The 23430-nt window shown below is 38.4% G+C and overlaps 2 protein-coding genes across 7 annotated transcripts in view; one reads left to right on the forward strand and one right to left on the reverse strand.

Moving 5' to 3' along the window:
• Positions 1–15997, forward strand: part of LOC138064460 (rapamycin-insensitive companion of mTOR) — a 92199-nt gene extending 76202 nt beyond the window's left edge. For all 3 annotated transcript variants that reach the window (XM_068927210.1, XM_068927211.1, XM_068927212.1), the window contains 7 exons: positions 3253–3430; positions 4641–4725; positions 6087–6320; positions 9114–9266; positions 10174–10297; positions 10767–10905; positions 11061–15997. In XM_068927210.1, the coding sequence (XP_068783311.1) occupies positions 3253–3430; positions 4641–4725; positions 6087–6320; positions 9114–9266; positions 10174–10297; positions 10767–10905; positions 11061–11135 (988 nt within the window). In that variant the 3' untranslated portion in view covers positions 11136–15997. The remainder of the gene's footprint in view (positions 1–3252; positions 3431–4640; positions 4726–6086; positions 6321–9113; positions 9267–10173; positions 10298–10766; positions 10906–11060) is intronic.
• A 343-nt stretch (positions 15998–16340) lies between these two features.
• LOC138064461 (oncostatin-M-specific receptor subunit beta-like) overlaps positions 16341–23430 on the reverse strand; it is a 37481-nt gene continuing 30391 nt past the window's right edge. For 3 of the 4 annotated variants that reach the window (XM_068927214.1, XM_068927215.1, XM_068927213.1), the window contains 4 exons: positions 22194–22358; positions 20606–20684; positions 20248–20320; positions 16341–19244 (listed from right to left, as the gene is read on the reverse strand). In XM_068927214.1, the coding sequence (XP_068783315.1) occupies positions 18795–19244; positions 20248–20320; positions 20606–20684; positions 22194–22358 (767 nt within the window). In that variant the 3' untranslated portion in view covers positions 16341–18794. The remainder of the gene's footprint in view (positions 19245–20247; positions 20321–20605; positions 20685–22193; positions 22359–23430) is intronic. The other variant, XM_068927216.1, reaches the window with a different exon arrangement.

Consider the following 23430-nt stretch of genomic DNA (forward strand, 5'->3'; position numbering starts at 1 on the left):
GATTGCTTCTGAAAAGGAAAAGACACTTTCTATCTCTGTTTTTACCTGAATATCTTCTCCTACATGAGAGAAAGGGGAGAAGTTGCCAGTACATTAGTCGCCTCCTTACTGTACAGGCAGCAAATGCCTGGACCCTGAACTACACTCCAGGTACCCAGCTGAGTATGTACTGCCTGTTTCTGTAGTACTAATTTCCTTCCTGATTAGGAGCGTGATGTCACGAAATTGTTGGTATTTTCAAGTGATTCTGAATAGATGTTATGAAAGATAAGTTTTGTACCTTTTATTTTGTTTAAGTTAGAATTAGACTGAGAGTACGGATAAGACTAAGGACGATGCAGTAGGTAAGCTGCACTAGCCTGGATGATGGAAAATGGAAGTATTGTTCCTTGCTCTGTCACAGGCTTCCTGTGTAGCCTTGAGCAAATCAGTTTGACTAAAATGGCTGTACAGATTATGCTGCGTCTGTAGTTGTATTGTACCAACGTCTGCATTCATGTTCTTGATACATAAAACAGCCTTGGTGCAGGGGACTTTCATCCTGAGACTGCGCATGCAACATAATACTAAGGGTATTCCCCGGTGCTTAGCTGTTCGTGATCTCTCATATTAGTGATTTGATGCAAGGATTTGAGCTGACCTGTTTAACACTGAGCTGAAATGACTGGAGTGCTTATGCCTCTGATGAGGATGGCTGTGGTTTGAGAAGGTTAAAGCAACTGAACTGATAGATGCTCCTGAGATCTGGTTTCTGACTGTGTTAGTGCTTCTAATCCGTTTCGGTTAAGCGTTGTTGAAAGCAGTAAAACCAATTTGTAGCGCTTGTAGACAAACGCTACGCCTTCACAGAGGGAAGTAAGGGAATAACATGGCAATGAAGTGCTGGTTTCCTGTTTTGGGTAGTACAGATGAGAGCTAGGCATTGCTAGGCAGCAGCGTCAGTATGTGCCCGATGCCAAAACGCTCGGAGCGGGAGATGGAGCATGGGTAACGTTTTCCTGCGTTCAGCAAAAAGACCAAGTAGTACTGGCAGAGCAGCCGTGGGGTGAGTTGCTCCTCCTAGGAATGCAGTCATGGCAATGTTAGGTGCTGTGCTATTTCTGAGCTGAAGATCTGAAGCATAGCTGGATGGTCATGTGGAATATTTCTCGGTGTTCCAGTTTTCCAAGTCTCAAAGTGTAAAACAGAAATACTATTTCTCTATCTCAAGGCCTAATGTGAAGGTCTAAAGTTATTTTAGAAAGACAAAACTTTGAGTTGCCTGGTTGAATAAAACTCTGTTCTTGATTGTGGGAGGTTGGTTTGGTTTGGTTTGGTTTTTTGGGGGTGTATGGGTGTAAGGTGTTTAAACCAAAGTCTCATCAGTAGAAAATATAATAGCACAGAACAGTCTACACAGCAAGTTAAACAGTGTAATCTGAGAGAGATCACTATGTAGCAGACCTGTTTTTATATATTTATTAATTTTTAGAGACAAGATCTTGACTTGGAGATCCTTAAAGTCTACCGCTAAACCAAATTTTGCAGGCAAGCGGAGTGCATATTAATACAATTCATCTAATGAATGTCTCTCCTTGTGTAAGATATAAACACGACAATCAGTACTAGTGTGTCTACATAGAATAAGCTTTATTTACAAAACACTGCAGAATTAAAAGCGACGCAAAGGTATAGTTCCTTTTTATATAGAAAGATCAATTTCATTTTTATGTGCAAAGTGTCTAATAACGGAGAATGAGGGATATGCATCACATACGCTAGGATGTGAAAAATTAGGATCATTCAACTAGTTTGCAAATCAAGTTAAAAATTGGGAAATATGTAATGACCTCTAGGAAGATCATTTTTCTTAAGTTAATCTTTTTATTTAAAAAAAAAAAAAAAAAAGTTTGTCAGTAGTGCATTGAATTTGTGGCCGAGCAGGGGATAAAATCAACTCCTGCAAATTAATTTTCCTTAACCGTTACTTTCTTCCTATGATTACATTCATGCCTCGTTTCACTGTGTGCTTTCCGCTTCCACTGCGAGCAAAGGCAACGTTCCTGTGGACGATTTCTTGGCCACTGCATGCAGTTGCTCTTTCAATCCAGTGCAGTGTATGAAATGAGGTAGCAATACGGGTGAAAAAACAGTGTATGATTTTGTAATTAAAGATGTGGTAGCATAATAATTTGTATGCACTGTGCTAAGGATGTGTACTTAGTATTTTAGCACTTCCTAACCTTTTTGTTTTACCTTTTCAGTGCTAATGTTCTGTTAACGTAAGCCATAGTGTGGTTTTCTAGATGTGTGGATTTTTTTCATTTTTAAACAACTGTGAGGAAGAATGGTGATGAGAGAGATGAAGTCTATCATGTGTTACATTGACACTTACCTGGTCATCTCAGAACAGGAAGCTTTAATCCACCACACAGATCATCCAAGAGAGGTGGCCAAGCAAATTTCCCATTTCCATGAAATTTGGTTTCAATTTTAATTCATTAACTTTCCGTTTACCTGGATTTTATCCTTTCCCTGCCTCAGCCACTGGTCCCATTTCCATCATTAGGACTGTGGTCAGCACTGAGGACTTGTTCTCCAGCTTCCTCTCTCCTGCCTTTCTCTCCAATCTCATTATCCCAGCCAATTTCTTTCTTGTTCTTCAGGCTGCTTGTCACAGTCAACTCTGCTCACTGTGCAGGTTCAAGTTTGTGGATGGATTCTTTAGAGTACAGGTTAAAAAGTTCCTTGATCTCATCTCTGAGTCTTAGCAAGCCCAGACTTTGCAGTTACAGGGATGTGCCTGCATAGCTCTGAGTCTGAATATCCAAAAAGGTACATTCTGCGTATAGGTACACTTCAAGTCAAGGCAGTTATAGAAGTTTAAAAGTCTTAATCTTTACTGATTGTGTGTGGGCTGTAAATTTTCAAAGACTGGTTAAGTTGGCAAAAATTGGGGTTTTTACAGGGTTGGCTAGCCCTTAAGCAAAAGTTCCATCCTGCTATTCTTCAAGCCCCTGTCCCGTAACTTTCAAAGAAAAGATCGTAAGAAATTTTTAACTGAGGAACTGCCAAACCATGCAGTACAGCATGAGGTAGTACGATGCCTAGAAGGAAAGAAACGGGGGTACGTAACTATAATTTGACAGAGTAACAAGCTCTGGGTTTTACAGCGGGAAGATGAGGGTAGTCTTTGTCGGCAGTCCTCCTTATTTGTGGTGTACCGGAATGAATAATTTGCGAAGATTGTGATTTACTCTTTTAATGTTACAGGTTCATGAAAGCTTTAAGTTATGCTTCATTAGATAAAGAAGATTTATTAAGTCCTATTAACCAAAACACCCTTCAGCGTTCCTCCTCTGTTCGCTCCATGGTTTCTAATGCTACATACGGTAGCTCTGATGATTACATTGGCCTTGCTCTCCCAGTGGATATCAATGAAATATTTCAGGTATTTATATGATGATTTAATGGGCTCATTTGCATTAGTGGCAAACTGTGGCATTTTCATCGAAACAGAGTAGATTGCAAAAGTAAGGAAAATGTGATGTGGTACTTTAAAGGCATGCATTTGGGAGATCGGGAGTTCCTTTTCTAACCCTGTTTACAGAAAAGCTTCAGTCTGTTTTGTGCTAATATCTCTGTATGTATTACTAGGCAAACAATGGCATACAATAGCTTAAAGGAATGTTAAATGATGGTAACATAAATATGCTGTCATAGGACTTTTAGTTGACAGTTTATATACTAAAACTGGCATAGTTTATGGATATTTCTTAGTATCTGTTTAGCCAACTAGTTTATATGTTCATTAGTCAACCATATAATGCGTATAATCACACAGTAAAGTCTTCCTGCTACCATGTTCCCTTGATTTAATGCTACTTTATTCACATTTGTATTGCCATACCATTGCATTACATTATTTAACCTCACAGATATTTGTCTTTAAGTTAAAGCAGATTATCTCAGTGTCCTATCAGTTCTCTTCTTCTTTCTATTTAGTTAAGTAGGCACTGACATATCACAAGGTCTAATATTCTATTCTTTAATTATCACAAACAGAACACTGTCTATAGCGAAAGTAAAGTGTCTTCCTTGTCTCTTTAGTTTACTTAGTCGTTGCTTTTCAAACCTAAATTCCTTTCTTAATAATCCAAAAAGGTACTAAAACAAGAGCAAAGGCAAGATCTTCCGTCGTTTCTGCTTCTGTTCCTCCTTTATGAAATTACTACTCTATTTTTTCTTTAACCTCTCTTTCACAGTCTTTGTGGCCTATTTTTGTTGCCTCAGTTTTCTCTCTCAACTCATTTTCTGGAACATCCCTCTGTTGCTTTTGCTCTGCTCTCCTGAGACATGTCCAGTGTTCTGGAGTGATCGGGGACAGCTCATGAATAGCCGCTTCTGGGTCACCGATTTCCTTACAGCCTGTCACCGCTGTGTTTTACCGTTTACTGAGTAATACTGAGCATTTGCTTAGCAAATGCTCGTTCACAAATGTACGCTCTTTTCATTGGCTTTTCTTCAGTATTCGGGAATCCATCCTTGACTTCCACTTTCAATTACATCTTTTACCTGCAGTTGTCCTGATTTAAAATACATTTTTCCTTTGTATGTGATCGTCATCTGTGCTTATTTTAATTTTCACTGGAACGTTCCAGGTAAAGGAAACTCCGTATTTCCAGAAGAAAACCGCACCTCCATTTGATGATCGTGGAGCTAGGGTCTTCGCACCTGATGCGGGAGGTATTTTTTTCCTGTTCTGTACATTTCCATTGTTTACTTGTGTATTTGTTGTTTGGGAGGGGTTGGGGGTTTTATTTTTATTTACAAAAAAAGGTTATCTTTTGCTGTTAAGTTTTGGGAGCTGTGTTCTGGCTTTCAGGATAACAGACCATGAACTCCTTGTTTAATATAGTTCAAGAAAGCGGCACAAACGCGATCCACCTCTAATAAACTAAGGAAGAAAGTCTTTGTATCTTTTATTATAACATGAGCTATTGCTAAGCAAAGACTGGTAGTGACAGTGGATTGAAGTAACAATATTTTAAACTAAGATAAAAAGTATAATGCTGCAGATGCATTCAGCTGTTACATTTTGAGTCCCCTTTGCTTACATGTGAATTTAGAGGTACCAATAAAGGTGTTAGGTGTGTGTTTCAGAAAGTAAATTTTGTCTTTCTGTGATGTTTCTGTGACAGTTGAGATCAGCGGAAGTGATGGAACATGGTACAAGAGAATTGCAAGTGTTCTGTAATGCCTGGCTTGTTCTGGAATGCGCTTCCTTTTTACTCCAGGGTAGTCAGAAACGTGTAGGGCATCGATATGTATCTTTTTAGTAGGACAGCTAAAAAAGAAGCACTGATGGTATTGATTCTAGAGTAGTACAGGGTAGCTGTCGTCTTGCTTCTCAGTTATCTGGAAGTTTATCACAAGCACACTGAACATCCAAATAGATGCATCTTAATGATTTTTTTTGTTTTATTTTGTGTTGTTAACGTAACATATAAAGCTGATTTTCTTGAAAGTGTGTTTCTGTAGTTTGTAAGTTTTGGTGCAAAGTAGTTCTTGTTCAGAATTGCATTTATTGCTATTTTCTACTCGGGGAAGAGCATGTCCCTGAAGTGCCTTAGGCTTGCTTCTGCATTGTTGAGTCTAGTTTCCTGCTGGTACAGGCACTAAGTCGTTGTTTTTAAAATTGTGGTTTTGTTTTCATTTGTGCATATGTCATTGATATACATCTGGTATATTGTTTCACTAATCTTGGTTGATACTGTGAAAATTCATAACATTATCATAACATAGCATTACATAAATATTACTAATGGTGAAATAATGTCAGACTTTACCACATATCTTCTTACAGTATGTGTGTTTGTAGGTTTAATTGTATCCTTTGCGATATTTTGTCGTTTATAATAAGCTAGGACTAAAATGCTATGTTTATTTCTGTAACGCTAACAAATCTTGGAGCTTGACCCTTCCGAAAAGTTATCTAGATTTTTTTTCCGTTTAGCCTTAAAGGGAGAAATTTAATTCAAATAATATATTATTAACTGTTGGTTGTGGGGTTTTGTTTTTTCTGATGTTTAATTGCTTATCCACAGGTCTTCCATCAGGTACAGGTGATGTTGTCAAAAGTCCTTTTCAGATGCTTCGACAGCAGATCAGTCTCACAGAAATAATGAATACTAGCCGTTCAGATGCCTCTCAGTTTTTAGAAAATACAGAGGATACTGGACTACAGGAGCACACAGATGAGAACTGTCTTTATTGTGTTTGCATTCAAATACTGGGTTATCAGCCTAACAACAAAGTGAACTCTTCATATAGTCGAACAGGTTAGTGTCCTCTTGTGGGGAAGTGTGATAGAAGTGAAGAAAAAATTTGAATTATGTTCATCTTTAAAAATGATGAATCTATAGTTTTCTCTTATTGACTGTACTGCCTTGAAATTAATTTTCATTAATAAGCTCATTAATACTAGCTTTCCTTATGCAACCAGTGGTATTTCTGTGGTAGTTTCCATCTTTTCAGTTTCTAGTAGTGTTAGTTATGTTTATATTTTTTAAAAATTTCTAAAAGTGTATCAAAATATAAAATGCAAAATTTTAAACCTTAGCCCTTGTAAATCAATTTCTCTGAAAACTGAGGCTTGCTTTCAAACTAACGAAAAATCTGACTTCAAGTATGTATACCGTAAAACAAGAAGGAAAAAACCTCGTTAAGGAGTCTGTTGAAGTTGTGCGGTAATTTCTGGGATTCAGTCGTCTTTCTTCGGATTTTGAGATTCAAATAAAATGATTCTGAAATGGTTTGGTCATTTTCCTCCTAACCTGCTCTGCAGAGCTTGCAGTTACATGCCATTTACAGCATCTGTAATGAAAAGGTAATCTGGTAATGGAAATCCCAACTCCTACCTAGTAGGAATCCTCACTATCTTACTACGGTGATATGCATTCAGTTAGTAGCACGCTGTCAGTCTCACATCTGTTAAATGAAGGCAATGCTTTGTTTTCTGGCAGCCTCACGTCCTTTGTAATTCTTGTGCAATTATGCTCCTCCTCTACCCTCTGCAGTTTTCTGAAGCAGCTCATGACCCAAACTGATTGCATATACTTCTCTATGGGAAGGGGAATTTACTTTGTTCTTGAGCTTTTTCTGTAGTCTCACAGGAAATATGAGACCTCATTCTCTTCTTTTTCCTCTGGGATCACATTTAAAAAATAGCATGCCGAGTCCTGAAATATCCGATGAAAAGACAAATTTCTAATGGATGTACTAAGAAAAGAGATTAGGATTGGGAAGAGAGAAGACTCTGATTTAGAAGAGACCTCTTTTAGAGGAGAGAGGTTTGAGGGGAAAAACATAAAATGGAATTTTTGAAATCATGGGAAAATCTTGAGGTAGTATGGATATTGAAATAAGGAATGTTATGCAAGTTTCTTGTTTTATGAATTTTTAGATCTCCCACGTTGTTTAAAAGTAAAATGATAGGTTTAAAGATCACGATGCGAAGTCTGGCTTGTTTGTCTCAGTTATTGTACATCTGAATGTTTAAATAACAAACCCAAGCATCTCCGAGGGTACTGCAGTTAATGGGAACTTTTCTGATGAGTTTCACGCTTTTCAGGAGCAGTGAGGCACTTTATTGCATCTCTCAACAGGACAGAGGTGCTATCTGCATTAACAAGTAGTGCAGTACAGTAAGAGCAGACCTGTGAGGCAAAACAATTGGTGCTGAGGAGCTGATGACACCTGAGGAGGATTTATTTCAGTCTAGCTGTGATTTGCATCCAGGGACTGAACATCTTAACAGTAGGAGTGCACTTTTACATTTAGTTTCATCCAAAAGGCAATGCAGTTTGCATGCTCTGAAACTGCTCTACAGGGTGAGTCAAATCAAAGTCGGTAGGGGTGTTTAGGAGCACATTTTGGAGCAAATCGCCTCAACAGAACTAAAATGGTAATATAGGTACACCCAGTCAGTCCTTCAGGGAGGTAGCAGAGATGCGGAGTATTAGGAACTTTTCTGGAGGTAAGAGATCTAAGTGGGGTTCGTTCTTGACCCAGAAGCCTAGTGAGTGTTAAAGAAGGGAAACGGTTGCTAATCTGTGATACTGTCCTTCACGGGAAATCAATCAAAAGCACAACTTGCAGAGAGGCTGGGGGACGTAAAGAGTACTGATGGGCTCGGGGGTGACGAACAAAACGTGAGGAATGACTGAGAGCGCTGAGTTTGAGCTTGAGTTCAGCCTCAAGAGGAGAAGACTGATCAGTCCTCTGACTGCCCTAACTTGCAGTCTTCAAATACCAGGAGGGGGGGATTACAGAAGAGACAGATAGGTGCTTCTCAGAGGCACGCAGCAAAAGGACAAGAGGCAGTTGTCACATGTTGTAGTAGTGGAAATCCCTGCTGAACATCTGGAGAAAAACTCTTTGCATTGAGGGTGGTTAAGCACTGAACAAATGCCCACAGATGTTCTGAAGTCTCTGTCCTTGGATAGATCAGGTGCAATCTGATCAAATTTTGAAATGTGCCCTTCTTTGGGCAGGTGGTTGGACTAGGTGATGTCCAGTTCCCTTCAAGCCTGTGTTTTTCTGTGGTTTTGTTAGCTGCACAACAATTAAAAGCCTGTATTCTATATTCATCTGCTTTCATTCAAAATACCAAAGACTTACGAATAGTGAAACCATCCTCCTTCTAATGGAATTAGAGTACTTTCTGCAAAACCTGTGGTAGTTGTATGAGCAAAAAAAATTTTTTATATACAAGACAGCAACACCGTCATCTCTGAACATCCTTTTAAAGTGATATAAGAGAGCAACGTTATATCAGTACGAGCTCTACATGTCGTCGTAGTTTTTCAGGTTTCTGTCAGTGCTTAAGAGTTGATCGTTTTCCCTTGTGTATTTCAGATTTTTTTTTGTTTGTTTTGTTTTAAGAAAATTTTGTGTATGATATGTCAGAAACCCAGAATCCAGTTTCCCAGCTGAGTGTTGCTTTGCATGCTAACAGTTACCACACTTAGTGCATCAGTGTCTTGCACATTTAACGTTGTTTAAAAATAAGATAAGCATTTGAAGTGAAGAAAAGTATGAATAACAAAGATGCAACATTTTGTTTCTGTCAGATTTTTCAGACATTCCGTATACTGACTGGTGTGGGCAGACCATGCACAATCACTTAGATGTGCATTCCTCCAAATTTTCTGGAATTTCAGGCTGTAGTGACGCAGTATCCCATGGTTCAGCTAGTAGCACCAAGAGTACAGAGCTTGTACTAGGTAAGTTTGAAAGCCTTATGAATATTAAAGACAAAAACTCTTAAAGTATTTTCCCAGGTATTGTGGAAAAATAATATTTTGCAACAAAGTAATGCCCATTACTTACAAACAAACAAACAAAAACACACGCTTTGGGCGCCCTAATCATTATCAGTTAAGGTAGCAGCATTGTCCATGTTTAGAGCAGATAGGAGAACACACTTTCAAACTCTTCTGCCTAGGCTGAATGGCATTTTTGCAGGTAACCTGAAGAGCTCTGTATCATACACTACAATGGAATTGATAGTCTTTTTTTCCTTGTATTGGTAGGTTTAAAAAAAAAAAAAAAAATTCAATGAGTACATAAAGTACTGAATTTGTCTTTTATGAGAGACCTTTGAAGTTTAAATAGAAATTAAATGTTATCATTGACATGTTCTCATGTAAAGAGAAAGCAGTTTCTTTTTTTGAACTTGTTTTATGTTTTGCATTATCAGAATTTCTTGTGAAGTAGCTTGTTGCTGACTTTACCAGCATCTGATACAAACTGAAGAGCTAATCTGCCTTCCAATTAGCAACATCGTTTAGCGACAAAGACAGTGCTGTCATTGAATCTTAGTGGCTTCAGTTTTTCCAAATGCCACAAAGCATTTATGAAGTGCTAGTTTACCTTTTTTAAACACTGCCATGTTAGAATTCATGAAGGTAGTATTTGTAAGTTTTGATGGGAATATTTGCTGGTAGTTCAGAAAGGAATATATTGTATATACATATATGTACATGCACACACGTGTGTATACACACACACACACATGCATGTGTATAGGCATGTTTATATAAAACCCTGAAACTCATTCATGTGACATAAGTTTAACACAATTAAAGACTATTCTGCTTGTATTTCATACTGTTGAATTTATTTTTCAAGGAGTAAAATCAATCCCAGATGATACACCAGTGTGTAGGATACTGCTGCGGAAAGAAGTCTTACGTTTAGTGATCAATTTGAGTAGTTCAGTAGGAACTAAGGGCCATGAAACTGGACTCCTGACGTAAGTTAAACATTTTTTTGAATTACGGTTCTAGCACCATTCAGTTGTATGTATTCCCTAAGATCTTATAGGGATCCACGTTATTTCTGACTCCTCAAAAAAATTTTCAAGCAGATTTCATAGTGTGTTACCGGAGTAATTGAACACAATGTAAAAGCTTAAGCTTTAACCTCAGAAGTGCAGCACTAAGCTTTGCAGCAGATGTAAGTGTATAAGTAATACACTTAGGGGTATCTGTTCCATGTTTGCATGAACGAGTGGGAGTGGTTTGTCGTCATAACTCTTTTAAGAATTTTCCTTCTAATATTTCTGCTTTGTCTTTAATGTCTTGCTCTTTCACATTCTCTTTCAAAACAGTAATTTAACCGTAGTGGTGTTTCATTGCATATCTCCGTGTATATAGTTTTGCATGTATACACATATACACAGTCTGTGCAGGACTTTAAAACTTTATTTTCTTGTTGATCAGAATTAAGGAGAAGTATCCCCAAGCATTTGATGACATATGCCTTTACTCTGAGGTGTCCTACTTGTTAGCGCATTGTACATTTCGACTCCCATCTCGAAGGTTCATTCAAGAGCTATTTCAAGATGTACAGTTTTTACAAGTAAGTTGAATGCACCAAAGCGTGCCATCTGGGTGCAGGTTTAATGTTCGAAATGAAAGATACTTTCAGGCATGATTTACAGGCAAGGCATTTTATGTCTTTCTAGTAAAATATCTAAAGAAGGTACTAATATTACATCTGTCTCTCTCTTTTAGATGCACGAAGAAGCAGAGGCTGTTCTAGCAACACCAACAAAACAACCAGTAATTGACGCATCAGCTGAATCCTGACCTCTGTCTCAGGCAGTGTGTTACATATGGACTTCCTGAAATCCTCAGACAACCTCCAGTTGACTGGATGATAAAGTTTGGAGCGTCATCTTCTAGACTGTTCCAGAAGCTACTGGTACCTAAAGAGTGAACTGAAAACCTTTTTTTTTTTTTTCCTCTACCAGTTACTGCCCCAGTCTTTTGAGCCCTTTGGGGAGTTATTAAACATTACCATAGTTTTAATAATAGTAATTACCAGTATATGCAAGAGCCGAGCACTGAACACCTCCACAAATTTTCATTTCATTTTTTAACATAAATAAAAAAAAAAAAATAGGACAATGTGCAGAGACATCTTTTATGACTGACTTTTGAATCTGTTCCAGAGAAGCAGAATGATGCCTTGCTCTTTAACCCCTGGATACCAGGAATCAGAGTATCTGAGGGTGCATTCCATTGGCAGCAATGGGGAGCTGTGCTGTAATCGTGGACACCGGGGGGTTTAATGTTAGCCCTGCTCTGTTAGTTTTCGTACTGTTTGTAACACTACTTGGGGGGGGGGGGTTATAATTTCAGACAGCAAGAAAAGCCTCTGTGAACCTGAGGTATTCTTTAAGTTATTTTAATATTACTATAGTTGTAAGTCATTTTATTAGCAGTCTCTCCAGTTTCATTGCATTTACATATATGTATCTTATCGCGACCAGTTAAGGATTTTCACTACAGTTTGATTTAAAAGCAAAAAATGATTTAAACTTAAAATGCTGAAATCAGATTGTTTTCCCTGAATGATATGCACGTGTTTGAAGATCCTAGACTCATGCTCATATGGTATGTATGTTGGTCATATTCTTAATTGAAAACCTTTAACAAGCATGATTTTTATCAGATAAATGAATATTGTATCAACTGAACTTGAAAACATTTAATCATTGCTGCTTTTGTAAGACGACATAGTAAATAAGCAGTTTCCACGCTCCATGGAAACAGCCTTTTATAGAAACAAAGGTTTGCTTGAATTTCAATGTATGAGTGATCAAGCATCAGATAGTACTAAAAATTGTAGTGAAAAGCCTTAAGAACCAAATTTTGAAGCAGCAGTACTTACAAATTTATATTGGTATTGAGACCTGTTGCACAAGTTACATGATACACTGACTGCTAGGGGAAAACAATTGCCTTTATCATGTCACTAGTGAGGTGGTTAAACTAATGAGTGCAAGTTTGAAGAAAAAAAAAAAAATTAAGTATCCCCACCGCTTCTGTCATGCATTTAAAGATTCAGAAGCCTTTATAAAAGGGTAATATAAATATATGCAAATGTATATATACAGTAGCATGGCCATCTTTGTTAGAATGCCTGTAATAGAAAGGGTTACCCTTTGATTTTGATATAGGTGAATAATTCAGCTGGACTGTACTAGGTAGAATGTATTTTTTTTCCATTCGCTCTTACCATTTTTTTTTTAAAATAATTGTCAGATTAATACTTAGATGAAGATAAGTGAAATTTATCCTAATACGCATAACCCTGATCTTACTAGCTATGCTACTGGAGACTTCCATAAGTAGGTCTGTGAACCGTTAACAGCATAACATGATTTGTACTGAAATGTAGAATTTATTTGCTCTTAGTGGAAATATCATCTTGCCACATCAGCACTGCTTGGCAGAGATCACTTCACTGAGTTCTTACGTGCACTGCATACCGTCAGGTTCTGGTAAAGCAGATCTGTAAGTTGCTGCTCGTAGTCAAATTTAGTTTCCTATATTATTTTTTCGTGAGTTCCCATTGAAAGAAAGAGCAAAAAGAAACCGATTCAACTCCTCCGTGGTCAGTGACACAAATAATACATTTATGTGTTGAAATGTGTTTGAAAAGCTTTGAAAACATACCCACCAGTAACTATTGAACTTCTCTGGTCGTAAGAAATAAATGCTTCTGTAAAACCAAAATGTCAGTCACAGTAGACCAAATAGTGGTGTAAACTCCAAAGGAAATAATGTAGTGTTCCCAAGAGTGGGACTAGCATATCTTATACAGTAGTTTCAAACACTACCTCAGTTAGGCTAGAGTGTAAGAGATTTGTTTGAATAACTAGATGGGGTTACATCAAACAACTCCGTGTTATTTTTCTGCAGTTGAAGCAAAATAAACAAGTGTTATCACCTGTATTTAAAAAAAAAAAAAAAAAAAAAGGTTAATTTGTTACCAGTTTAATCCATAGCACTTAATGTAGAAAAGGCAATAGGAAGGCCTCTGATTATTAAAAAGGTAAGCAAAAGAGATGCCAGAATACTTTAAAAAGATTCTCCATCCTGAAATGCTTATAGATTCTGACATACTCAGTTTGTGTGGGGATCCATGACAACAAAACTTGACAAACTAATTATTGCTGCAAGTTCAGTTATAAACCGTGATTTTCTTTCTAAAAGTGTATGAGTGTCAGTAGATTTCAACAAATTATGCATAATGGACGTAAAGTCCATGCTATACATAACATAAACATTTCTAGAATTAGTTTATATTAAGCTCACATTAATATTTCTTTTTAATTGGCAAGTGAAGGGGTATTATAATTGAAGGAATTTGATATTGGCCTAGTTATAAAACTGTGAATTTCTAATTTTATCAATTTCTTTTGTAAAATATCCCTTTCAAAGTTCTCATTTGGGGATTTTATTTTGCTTCATGATAAAACTTCGGAAAAAAAAAACAGTAATAAATAAAAAGTCTGCATACATTAAGTGTAATAGAAAATCCTCCCATTTTCCTGGAAAGGGTAGCAAGCTGATAGACCATCCATTTTCTATTTTTCCAGTCCTAACAATTTGTGATACTATTAAATAAATGGTAAAGCATATAGTACTCAGTTATACCATATGCAAATATAGTTTGTTTGCTGTGGCAAAGAAAACTCCCGAATGATTAAACATGCTAGCACAGAAAACATTCAGACAGGTCTGAGGTTAAACCCTTAGTGGGAAAATAGATGCTGGATATGAAACCAATTGAATATAGTCTACTAAATTAGCTGGCTAATTTCCTTAATCTCCTTTTTTATAGTCAGTGGAAAGGGACAGTTTCCACCAAAGGGCAGTTTAAGGCAGAAATCTAATCAAAAGAATCTGGATTATTTCCTGGAGAGCCTGTCTCTCTCCACTGAGTGTAGAAGAGGACGGAGCTGGGTGGTGTGAGTATCCTTTTTGAGAGAGAGAGAGAGAGAGAGAGAGACTGACTTTCAGGCATCAGAAATTCAGGGATGTTGGATGCACCTAACTCTCACTGACACCACTTGGGGTTTGTAGATGTGTTGAGGTGCCTAACTGTGAGTATGTGCTTACTTGTATGTTAGGGCTTTGGCATGTTATACGTGAAATCCTGAGTTGCTTTTCCTATCTGACTGTTCTTATTTGACTGGATTTTTTTTTTTTTTTTTTTAAAAAACCCCCCGAGACCCAGTACTCAAGTATTCAGTAGTTTAGTGGACAGTGGCTTGGCACACTGTGGTTAGCTACCTTTTATAAGCATTTTAAAATATCTACTTGGCCTCAATGACCATTAATAGCATTCATCTTCTTGTCATTCTACTTTAAAGCATGCGTAGTGATCCTGAAAGAAAGAATTGTAATAAGCAGTGAGAAGCTTAAGAAAACTCTTAGCACCTTTAATAGGTGCATAAAGAGAGGGAGAGCGAGCTAGTCTAGAAATATTTCAAGAGGTAGGTAATAATTAAAGCCTGGTGAGAGATGAGACAGCTGGTGGTCTTCATCTTAGTCTATGTTTTGATCTTGGTATCGGGACTTCAGGAAACTTGTGTTACCCTTGTAAAGTGAGTATAGTAAGTTCAAGATGAGAAATCTTAAAGGAAGAATTTTTGCCAGGTTTTGGAGTGTCTCCAAGGTTTCCACTCATCTCCTGGCAGGCCTGCACAGGAAGTCCTGTTAAACGGTGCTTTGCTGTGGAGGCATTTGAAAACAGGTCCCCTATTTACTGTTATATTTTTGGTTAACCTTTACTACCATGTGCTTATTAAAGGGTATACTAGATGAGAGTAAAATCTGAAGACTGTAAAAGACCTTTGGGAACATGCTAGAAACCATGTCTGTATCTTGCTAGAAGCCCTCAGCTCCTTGGGTATTTTTGTTTTGTTTGTTTAACTCCTAATTCTGGTTCCCTGGATATTTTTGTTTGCAACAGACTTATATGTTCAGCAAAGAATGTGGATTTTCTTTGGACTATTTTTGTAAAATTAGATGGATAGCAATGCCACAGCATGCAGAAATTGCACATTTTGCTTGAATTGCTTTGTAAAATACACTATTTAATTTGAGAAATGTAATTTATGCCAAAAAGTGTAACATGCCATTTTGCCACTGAATAGGTTGTTTTAGCACAAGATGCAATGTCTTAGGGGGGAAAGGCAGACGTTTTGTAGATTTAATTGAAAAACTTTTCCATTATTGGCTGTCAGAATCCCTAACGCTGCATTACAAGAGATGATGTACATTAATCTTTCTGAGGAGGGAAGGGATCGAGGTAAATCAAGACTTATTCTCCCTGCCCCACATGGTCTTTTTTTATTTAGTAATACGCTGCTACATATTTGGAGGTTCTAGTGTTTGTAGGTCACTGAACAGACATTGAAATCTGATTTATATTGTATACCTGTAACATAGAAAGAAAAAGTATTTATATATTTTCCGTAAAAATATTGCATTGAGCTGTGTATAATTTAAACAGAGGCTTGTCCCAAAATGGTATTGCCCACCTTGATTTTTTTTTTGTATAGTGTGTACAGTTCATGTCTATGGGCATTAAGCCTCCTGAAGCGTAATCTTATCAAAGGGATGCATTGTTAATAAAATGTACTTAAACTTCTTATAGTTGTTCTGTCTCATATGTACCTCTCAGCACTAGAAATGGGTTGGAATTTTATTTATATTTGTAAGTTACTAATTAACTAGAATGACCTTAAGCTTTCCAAATATTTTTTTGTCAAAAATATATTTTACATTAATACTTTGTAAGGTGTCTTGTAAAACTAGAAGGGGACTCTAATATTTTGTGCACCATTTTTATTTAAAGAATTCAGTGTACTGATACTGAAAATTAATCACTTTCCATTATGTGATGTTTACACATGTTAAGTGTTGGCATTTCAAAAGTAGATGTGAAAGCTGAATTATAAACAAAAACTGACAAAAATAAAACACACAAATTCCATTTTTGAAAACCAAACAAAGATTTGAGTTTTGAACTCATTCAACCGTAACTAATGCAAGACATGATTTAAAAAAAAAAAGTTATGTGTGGCAACACATCCCCCACCCCCTGCCAAAAATACTGTCTCTGTCTTTAGCTCTAGTTATAAGGCCCTGTCTGTACCCTTTGACTTATACGAAGGTATTATCTTCCTCAGAATTACCTGCTTGCCTGTGTGTTTTTAAGTACAGGTAGTTTCATGAAGAGCACCATCAACAAGCAGGAGGTTTTACTGATGAAGAGGGGCTAACTTCTCTTCCTGCTGTCAAGCAGGCTCTGTTTTTTGCCCGGATGTGACGTACCTGGTAAAATCTTTCCCTGCCTCCCAATGGTGAGGTTCCCCCTGTGCTGGATATGCCCAGGAGAGACAAAGGAGCTGAGCTGAAACCTCGCTGCTGGGCCAAGCGTCTCACTGAACATCAAGGAAGCACCACTGGGTACATCGCCCTCCCTGTCACGCCTTGTGCTAAGGTAGGGCAGCCAAGCCCCAGCAATTGTAGCTTAGAAGTAGGAAATCATGCTGTGGTTGCAGCCCTCCGCTCTGGCACTAAGAACTGGACCATTTTTAAAACGTGTTTCATGGGACAGGCTGACTTCTTTGATTGAGTTCTGTATCGGAATTCCTAATGTTTGTGCCTTGATTTAGGATACCTTTCAAACCTTTTTAAATGCATGGGCCTTTTTAGAATGAACAACGAGGAAGTTTTATTTCAGTAGTGACAAAACAGTTCCCTTGAAAAGGCTTACTGCTGGAGAAAAACGCTAGTATTATTTGTATTCCAATGAAATGCTTTGGAGTAGTTTCTAAGTTGTAAAGATACCACGATGTTCAGCAATCAAAAAGAAAACTTTCACATTTACTGTGACTCAAAGGAAATAAACATTAAGGGAGGAATAAAAGTTTCTCGGGGATGTTGCCATCAAATAGCAAATACTTTGCTGGTTTCTCTCAAAATGTCACCAAACGTGTTTCTTTGCTCCACTGTCTAAAGACTGAAAGAGATAACCGGTTCATTTTCTCTGTGTCTCAACTAAACCTCCGTGAGGAATCTAGACTTTGACACAGAGCAGTGGCCTTTAACCAGATACCTCTAAACACAAACCCAATAATCTGTGTATTTGTTTAATTCACCTTCATGTGCATGAACACTCCTCCTGCTACTTAAAAGGCAATGCTTTTATTATTCAAAGTCTATATAAGTTTTGATTGATTGGCTTTCCTGTGGCAGCACAGCTTGTATCCATTATGTCAATACTGATGAGCAACAGTATAACGCCTAGCTGTGGTTCAGTGCAACAATTCCTTTTTGTCTGTAGCTGCTTAGATTTTAAGTAGAGACTCTGATTACCTAAACAAGTTAAGTTGAGGTTATACAAGAGGAGACACAGTGCCATCACAGTACCTCCACAAATAACTGCCCTGCTTAAAAAAAACAGCTCCTCTTAATTTAATCCCCCACACTACTTTGTTTAATAAATAAATTCAAGAGGACTTGGCTTGGAATTTAAAAGGGTCGTTCTTCCAGAGGTAGGCTGAGGTGCCAGGAGCCCCAGTTACCAGAAATGGGAGTGGCAGCCTACTACCAAGGGCCTGTACTAGTAAAATGTTGTCTGCATGCGCCTTCACCTGCTGAGACCAAGCAGTACTCTGTTTTGAAATGGTGGCTTTGGCTCACTGTGGTCCCAAGCAAGTGTCATTAATATACAAGCGAGGAGAAGGCAGGGAGGGTGTAGGCTGTTGGTGCAGAGGGTAGTAAGAGCAAGAGAGCCGTCTCTGCAGGATAGTGTCACTTCTAATCCTGAAGTAATGCACCATGCTGAATGCAGGTGACTCTTCCATGGTGATTCTGGGGGCAAGCACAGCACCCCCGGCTGACCTAACCTTCTGATAAATACCCCAAGGCACATGGTGATGCCAGGTACTGTCCCATGCACATTTTCACAATATATGCTGGCTAGAGCAGCAGTAAGTAAGTGCACACAGAGGAGTATTCTAAGTAAGTAAGTGAATATACACCTTGCCTGTGACAACCTATCTATCTATTATGCTTACCTGTCTGCTTGCTGAATGAGTGAGTTTTTAAACCTCTACCCAGCAGGGCAGCTCTTTGTGTCAGGGTATGAAGAAGGGCTATGATCTGACCCTCTACATAATATAGGCCACAAAATATTGGCATGTAAATCTTTCTTACATCATGCCCAAACTTGTGATCAAGCACACATCATTCCAGTGCAAAAGTCAGTATTTTTAAACTACTCCTGAAGCAACAGCTTTGCAGCATTAACAGAAGTAGGGCTGATGAAAGTCTTCATCAAGAAGTCTTCATCAAAAAAGAGAAGTGATTGTGGCTTCAGAAACTCTAATTTGTATTTTGTAACCCAAACACTGCACGGATCGCCTGGTACAAGGTACATCAAAGCCTCCTCCCCAAACAGTGCACATCTGTTTGTGAAATATATCTCAAACTGCTCTTTGTGCCAGTTGATTGTCTGTGTGCTGAGACAGCATCTTCATTCAAGATATCAATGTAATACTGTGGCTGGTACAACACTGCTGACAGGTGTGGCTTGCTTGTTTCTGACGGCTCTGAGTTTTGATAGGGGTCAGACTGAACTGCAACGTGAGAAGAATAAGCAAAGTTTTCAAACCAACTGTGAGTTATAGGTTTCAGTGTGGATGCAAAGTCTCTCTCTCCATTTTGATTAGGGTAAGTCCAGGAAGAATTGTGAACATTAATCTTATCTTCTGTTGGAGTAGAAGACATGTGGCTCCACAAATGCAACTTCTGGGCTTCAGACTTATTATCCACTGCTAGAGCATCAGGAACGCAGTCACTGACTTTCAGTACTTTCTCAGAACCAATCTACAGGAGTCATAAAAGAAAATATCACTCATGAAAGAAGGTCAGGTAAAGGAAAAGGAGTAATTACTTCAAACAAACAAACAACTCTAAAATTGCATTGTAAATTTTGTAAGTAAGTAAGTAAGTAAGTTGGGAGTTTTCATATAAATGAACTGAATTTGAAGGAAAAGAACACAGAGGATGTTTGATGGAAGCTGGATTTTTATGTGGAATTTATCAAATAATTCAATATGATTAAATTTAACTTTAAAAAAAAAAAAAGATTTTACAAACTTGGCCAGGGTTTTATCTGGGCAGTTTTCAGCATCAACCAATAGCAACTGTAGAGCAGCAGAAGTTTGCAGGGTGTAAGTTTTACAAACTCTTCCTTCAGTGAATGCTAACAGCTAAACTGGCAACGTTTCCACACGCGCCAGGGTGCGAGACGCGCTCCAAGTTTTGGGACCTCTTGTGCGCTGTGTAAAGGCAGCAGCTCACCGTTTGAAGGGCCTATAGGGGAAGCTGAAGGCATTTTGCCCTCCTCTTCATCCCAGCCAGACCTGTCAGCGCCTGGCAGAGCCCCACACAAGGGCCAGAGGGTCGCTCTCGTGCGCGTTACAATAACTGACAGTGTGACAGACAAGTGAGGCAGGAGGGGCGGACAGATGCAGCTCACAGAGCACAGCAAAGTGCACAATTCTAAGGTAGAGTCTGTTGTGCTCCAAGCTCATTTTAAACAGTAATATTGGAAGAAGTAGCTGTCAACATGTATTGTCTGATTATGCTTTCACGTTTTCTTGGCAGTAACAGACACCAGAATACAAAGTGATCTCTGCAGAATCACATGAAAGGAGAGTTTTCCACAAAATGATGTCAAAGCATGATGTTAGGTTACATTTATTTCTGTATAATGAGCGCCACTCATTTTTTAAACACAGCCAGGACAGGAAAACAATTTTTTGTGAAACTTTTCTAATCAAACATTGGAAAAATTAAAAATACGAGATTTGTCCAGTGATCTCACCGTAATCTGTTTAAATGAAAGCACTTTGCTCTTGTTAGGACTAGGTATTACAGGACAGCAGCACTCCTTCACCCTGGAAGCAAGACAGCAAAACAAATGAGGTTTTTGTTCTCTCATCAAAGCATATTCTACCAGCAGAAGCAACTCACAGACCTATACAGAAACAGCAGGAGATGATGAGCGTCTGGGAAATGCCGCAAGCCAAACACCTACAACATCCACGCACTTGGACATTCGAAGGAAAAAGTGAATGAGACCTTATAACAGGCTGGAAGAGACAAGCTGCAGCTGGGGTTTGTGAATTACACTTAGTTACATTCTCTGTCTACAGGAGAGAAAAAAATGCATTATAACTTACCACTTCATCTTCCAGTGGCATAGAGCTGCTACTACCAAAGGAACAATCACTAGCAGGACTAGAAGGTACAGCACGTTTGCTGTGAAAGAAAAATACTTTAAAAATTTGTTTTCAATTTCTCACCTGTTAAAAGTCAATACAACCTGAGTTTCTGGTACAAAATGACATCCTAAAGTCTACGTGGGACACCAGCCACTAACTCAGCACTGAAATTTTGTGATCTGTGGTTTGCAAGTAGTTGCAAAATATTTTGGCTGTAAATTCTAGGATGCAGTTATATGTCTTTGGACATTGATTTGTCTTACAAAACTGAAATATTACTAGATTGTTTTTAAATTTGCACTCTGCTCGCATTGGCTTCTTACCTGTAAGCGAATTTTTCAAGAGTTAAGGCAGTGGAAATCTCATTTATCACTTGGGTTTAGGTTTGTCTCTACTACCAGTGTGGATGCACTGTATCAAGATAGACATTAGCAGTGTTTTTGCTCTCCTAGGATTTTATGCTGCCACAGGTATCTCAGTATTTCCTTTGGATTGGAAGATACAGCCTTGGGCTATGTTTGCATGAACAACTCAGGCTATTGCAAGCTGGTCCTGACTGAAAGAACTAGTGCTCTCCTCTCTCCCTGGCCGATTGTTCTAGCTGCTGCCTTCTGGGCGTGCGTGTCCCGCAGGGCACGGGCGCAAGTTACGTTCTCCTTTATTCTTCGCTGGGCAATTTTAGAAATGGGTCTGCCCCTGCACTGATTCCTGCGTGGCTGTACACGTGGCTGTACCTGCGCCAGGGAAGGCTGGAGTGGGAGCAGGACCACTGGCGTAAGAGGGAGAGGAGAGGCAGAACTGCCTCTGCCCGTGAGGGTTTAGAAGCAGCCCTGGTAGCTCGTGTAAAATAGGAAGTCTGTTTACACAAGCCAATACCAAACAGTGAACCGTTTCCTCCCTCTCGCCCTTTACCCCCGCTTCCAGACAATTTTTTCAAAATTAGGTATCTCCAACCTGGAGCACAAGTCTCAAAAGACTTGAGACTGCTGAGTGGTATTTTCAAGGGAACAGAATTACAGGCAAGTGATTTCCTGTTCTGCTTTGAAAATCAAATCTGCCCAGACTGCTCAAGCTAACAATCTTTTCTTATTGACTTATGAAGGAATTAACTCATTAACTGATTTAAAGAGCGATCTGAATAAATTTCAAAATCAGAAATTCAAGAATCCTGATAGAAATAATCTATTTGCACACAAGTCTAACTATTTTTATAATCAATGGAAAAATTAAATGCAAACAGAATTCTTTAATGCATTCTCGCAAACAGGACTCACTGGTCAAGCTGGTATGCGTGTATGAAGCTACTTCCAAGAAGGATATGAGATTTGCGGTTGTAAAATTCTTTTCATTTCTAAAATAAAAAGATACAGCTACTTAAAAGCATCAAACTGTTGTGTTGGTGCATGCATTTTATTTCTCAGTTGGATCATTTCTCAAAGGCACGCTACCTAGAATTAAACGTTGTCCTTTGAGAAAGGAACATTATTCTGACCTAGCATCCTCCCATCCTTTTGCCAGGAGACAAATTATCAGTGTCAATACTCACAATTAAACGGCGTTTCTATGTAAATAAAGTTAACAATGGGAGTCTCTCCTCCACCTGTATATGCTTTAACCACTAGTTTGTATTTTGTATTTGGCATGAGGTTTTTCACGGTGTATCTCTTTTCTTCCGGGTTTTCAATTCTATATTTACATAGCACTGAACCACCTAAAATGAAACCAGATGTTAGAAGTCAGTGTAACTGAGACGACTAAATCACTAAAATAACAGAACAAGTCATCTTCTTTGTAATATGTGCACTTTCTTCTGGGAAAGATGATGCATCCTGACTCATTGCCATCTGGCTAGACTCGCATGCCTTCTCACTGGACTGTCCACAGCCCAGCCCGTCCTGTGGCAGACCACCTAATAACTTCCTGTCACAAGCAGCAACTATTTATTTTCATTCACTTTTACTAGAGCTTTTTAAACATAACTGATTTGGTCTTGCCTCTTTCTTTTTCTGCAAAATCCTGTAGATCCTCAGAGATTAAGAAATCTCTGCCTGGAGAAGAAAAACAAACAAACAAACAAACAAACAAAACACCCTTGCATCTCTATTATGCAACTCCAGACCCCAGGCAGAAAAGGGTTAGCTTCTTCCTGTTCCCAGTCATTGCATCCCTTATCTGCCGGCTCAGGCAAACTGGGAAGCAGCAAATCTTTGATTTAAATGTATTAAGCCTTTCCTAACTGGGATTACTTGCAAAATTATGGTACCACTATGATTAGTTTAGTTCTGGTAAGAACTACTGCATAAGCCTCCTTCAGTTCAAACTAGACTTTTCAGCCTGGTACTAGTTTAATCAGCAAAGAGGATCTGAAACAGGACATGGCCCACTTGTGAGATGAGGCAAGGCAAAAAATACAAACCTCCCCCCTAAAACAACAAAAAACAACCAAAACTCCCCCACACCCTTGAATGTATTAGAAACACCTGAATATTTTAATGCATCAAAGTCATCTGGAGCAGTTTTGGCTGTGGAGCAGGAAAATCGGAAACAAAAGATTAAACGTGGCTTTGTGCCATACCCCAGCTTAGCTCTGCTGCACAAGAAGCTCCACCGTAGAGCACAGACACGAATATTTTCACTGTAAAGGAATTTAAATGGGGAATTTCCACAATGTTCCAATTCTGAGGCAAATAAATAAATAACATCCCATCTGTTTCTAAAAAACCCCAAATCCTAGTAAAACTGACATGCTTCCTATGAGTCTCATCCAAGTAGACCACGAACAG

This window comes from Struthio camelus, chromosome Z, assembly GCF_040807025.1.
Source record: "Struthio camelus isolate bStrCam1 chromosome Z, bStrCam1.hap1, whole genome shotgun sequence".
NCBI classification, from domain to species: domain Eukaryota; kingdom Metazoa; phylum Chordata; class Aves; order Struthioniformes; family Struthionidae; genus Struthio; species Struthio camelus.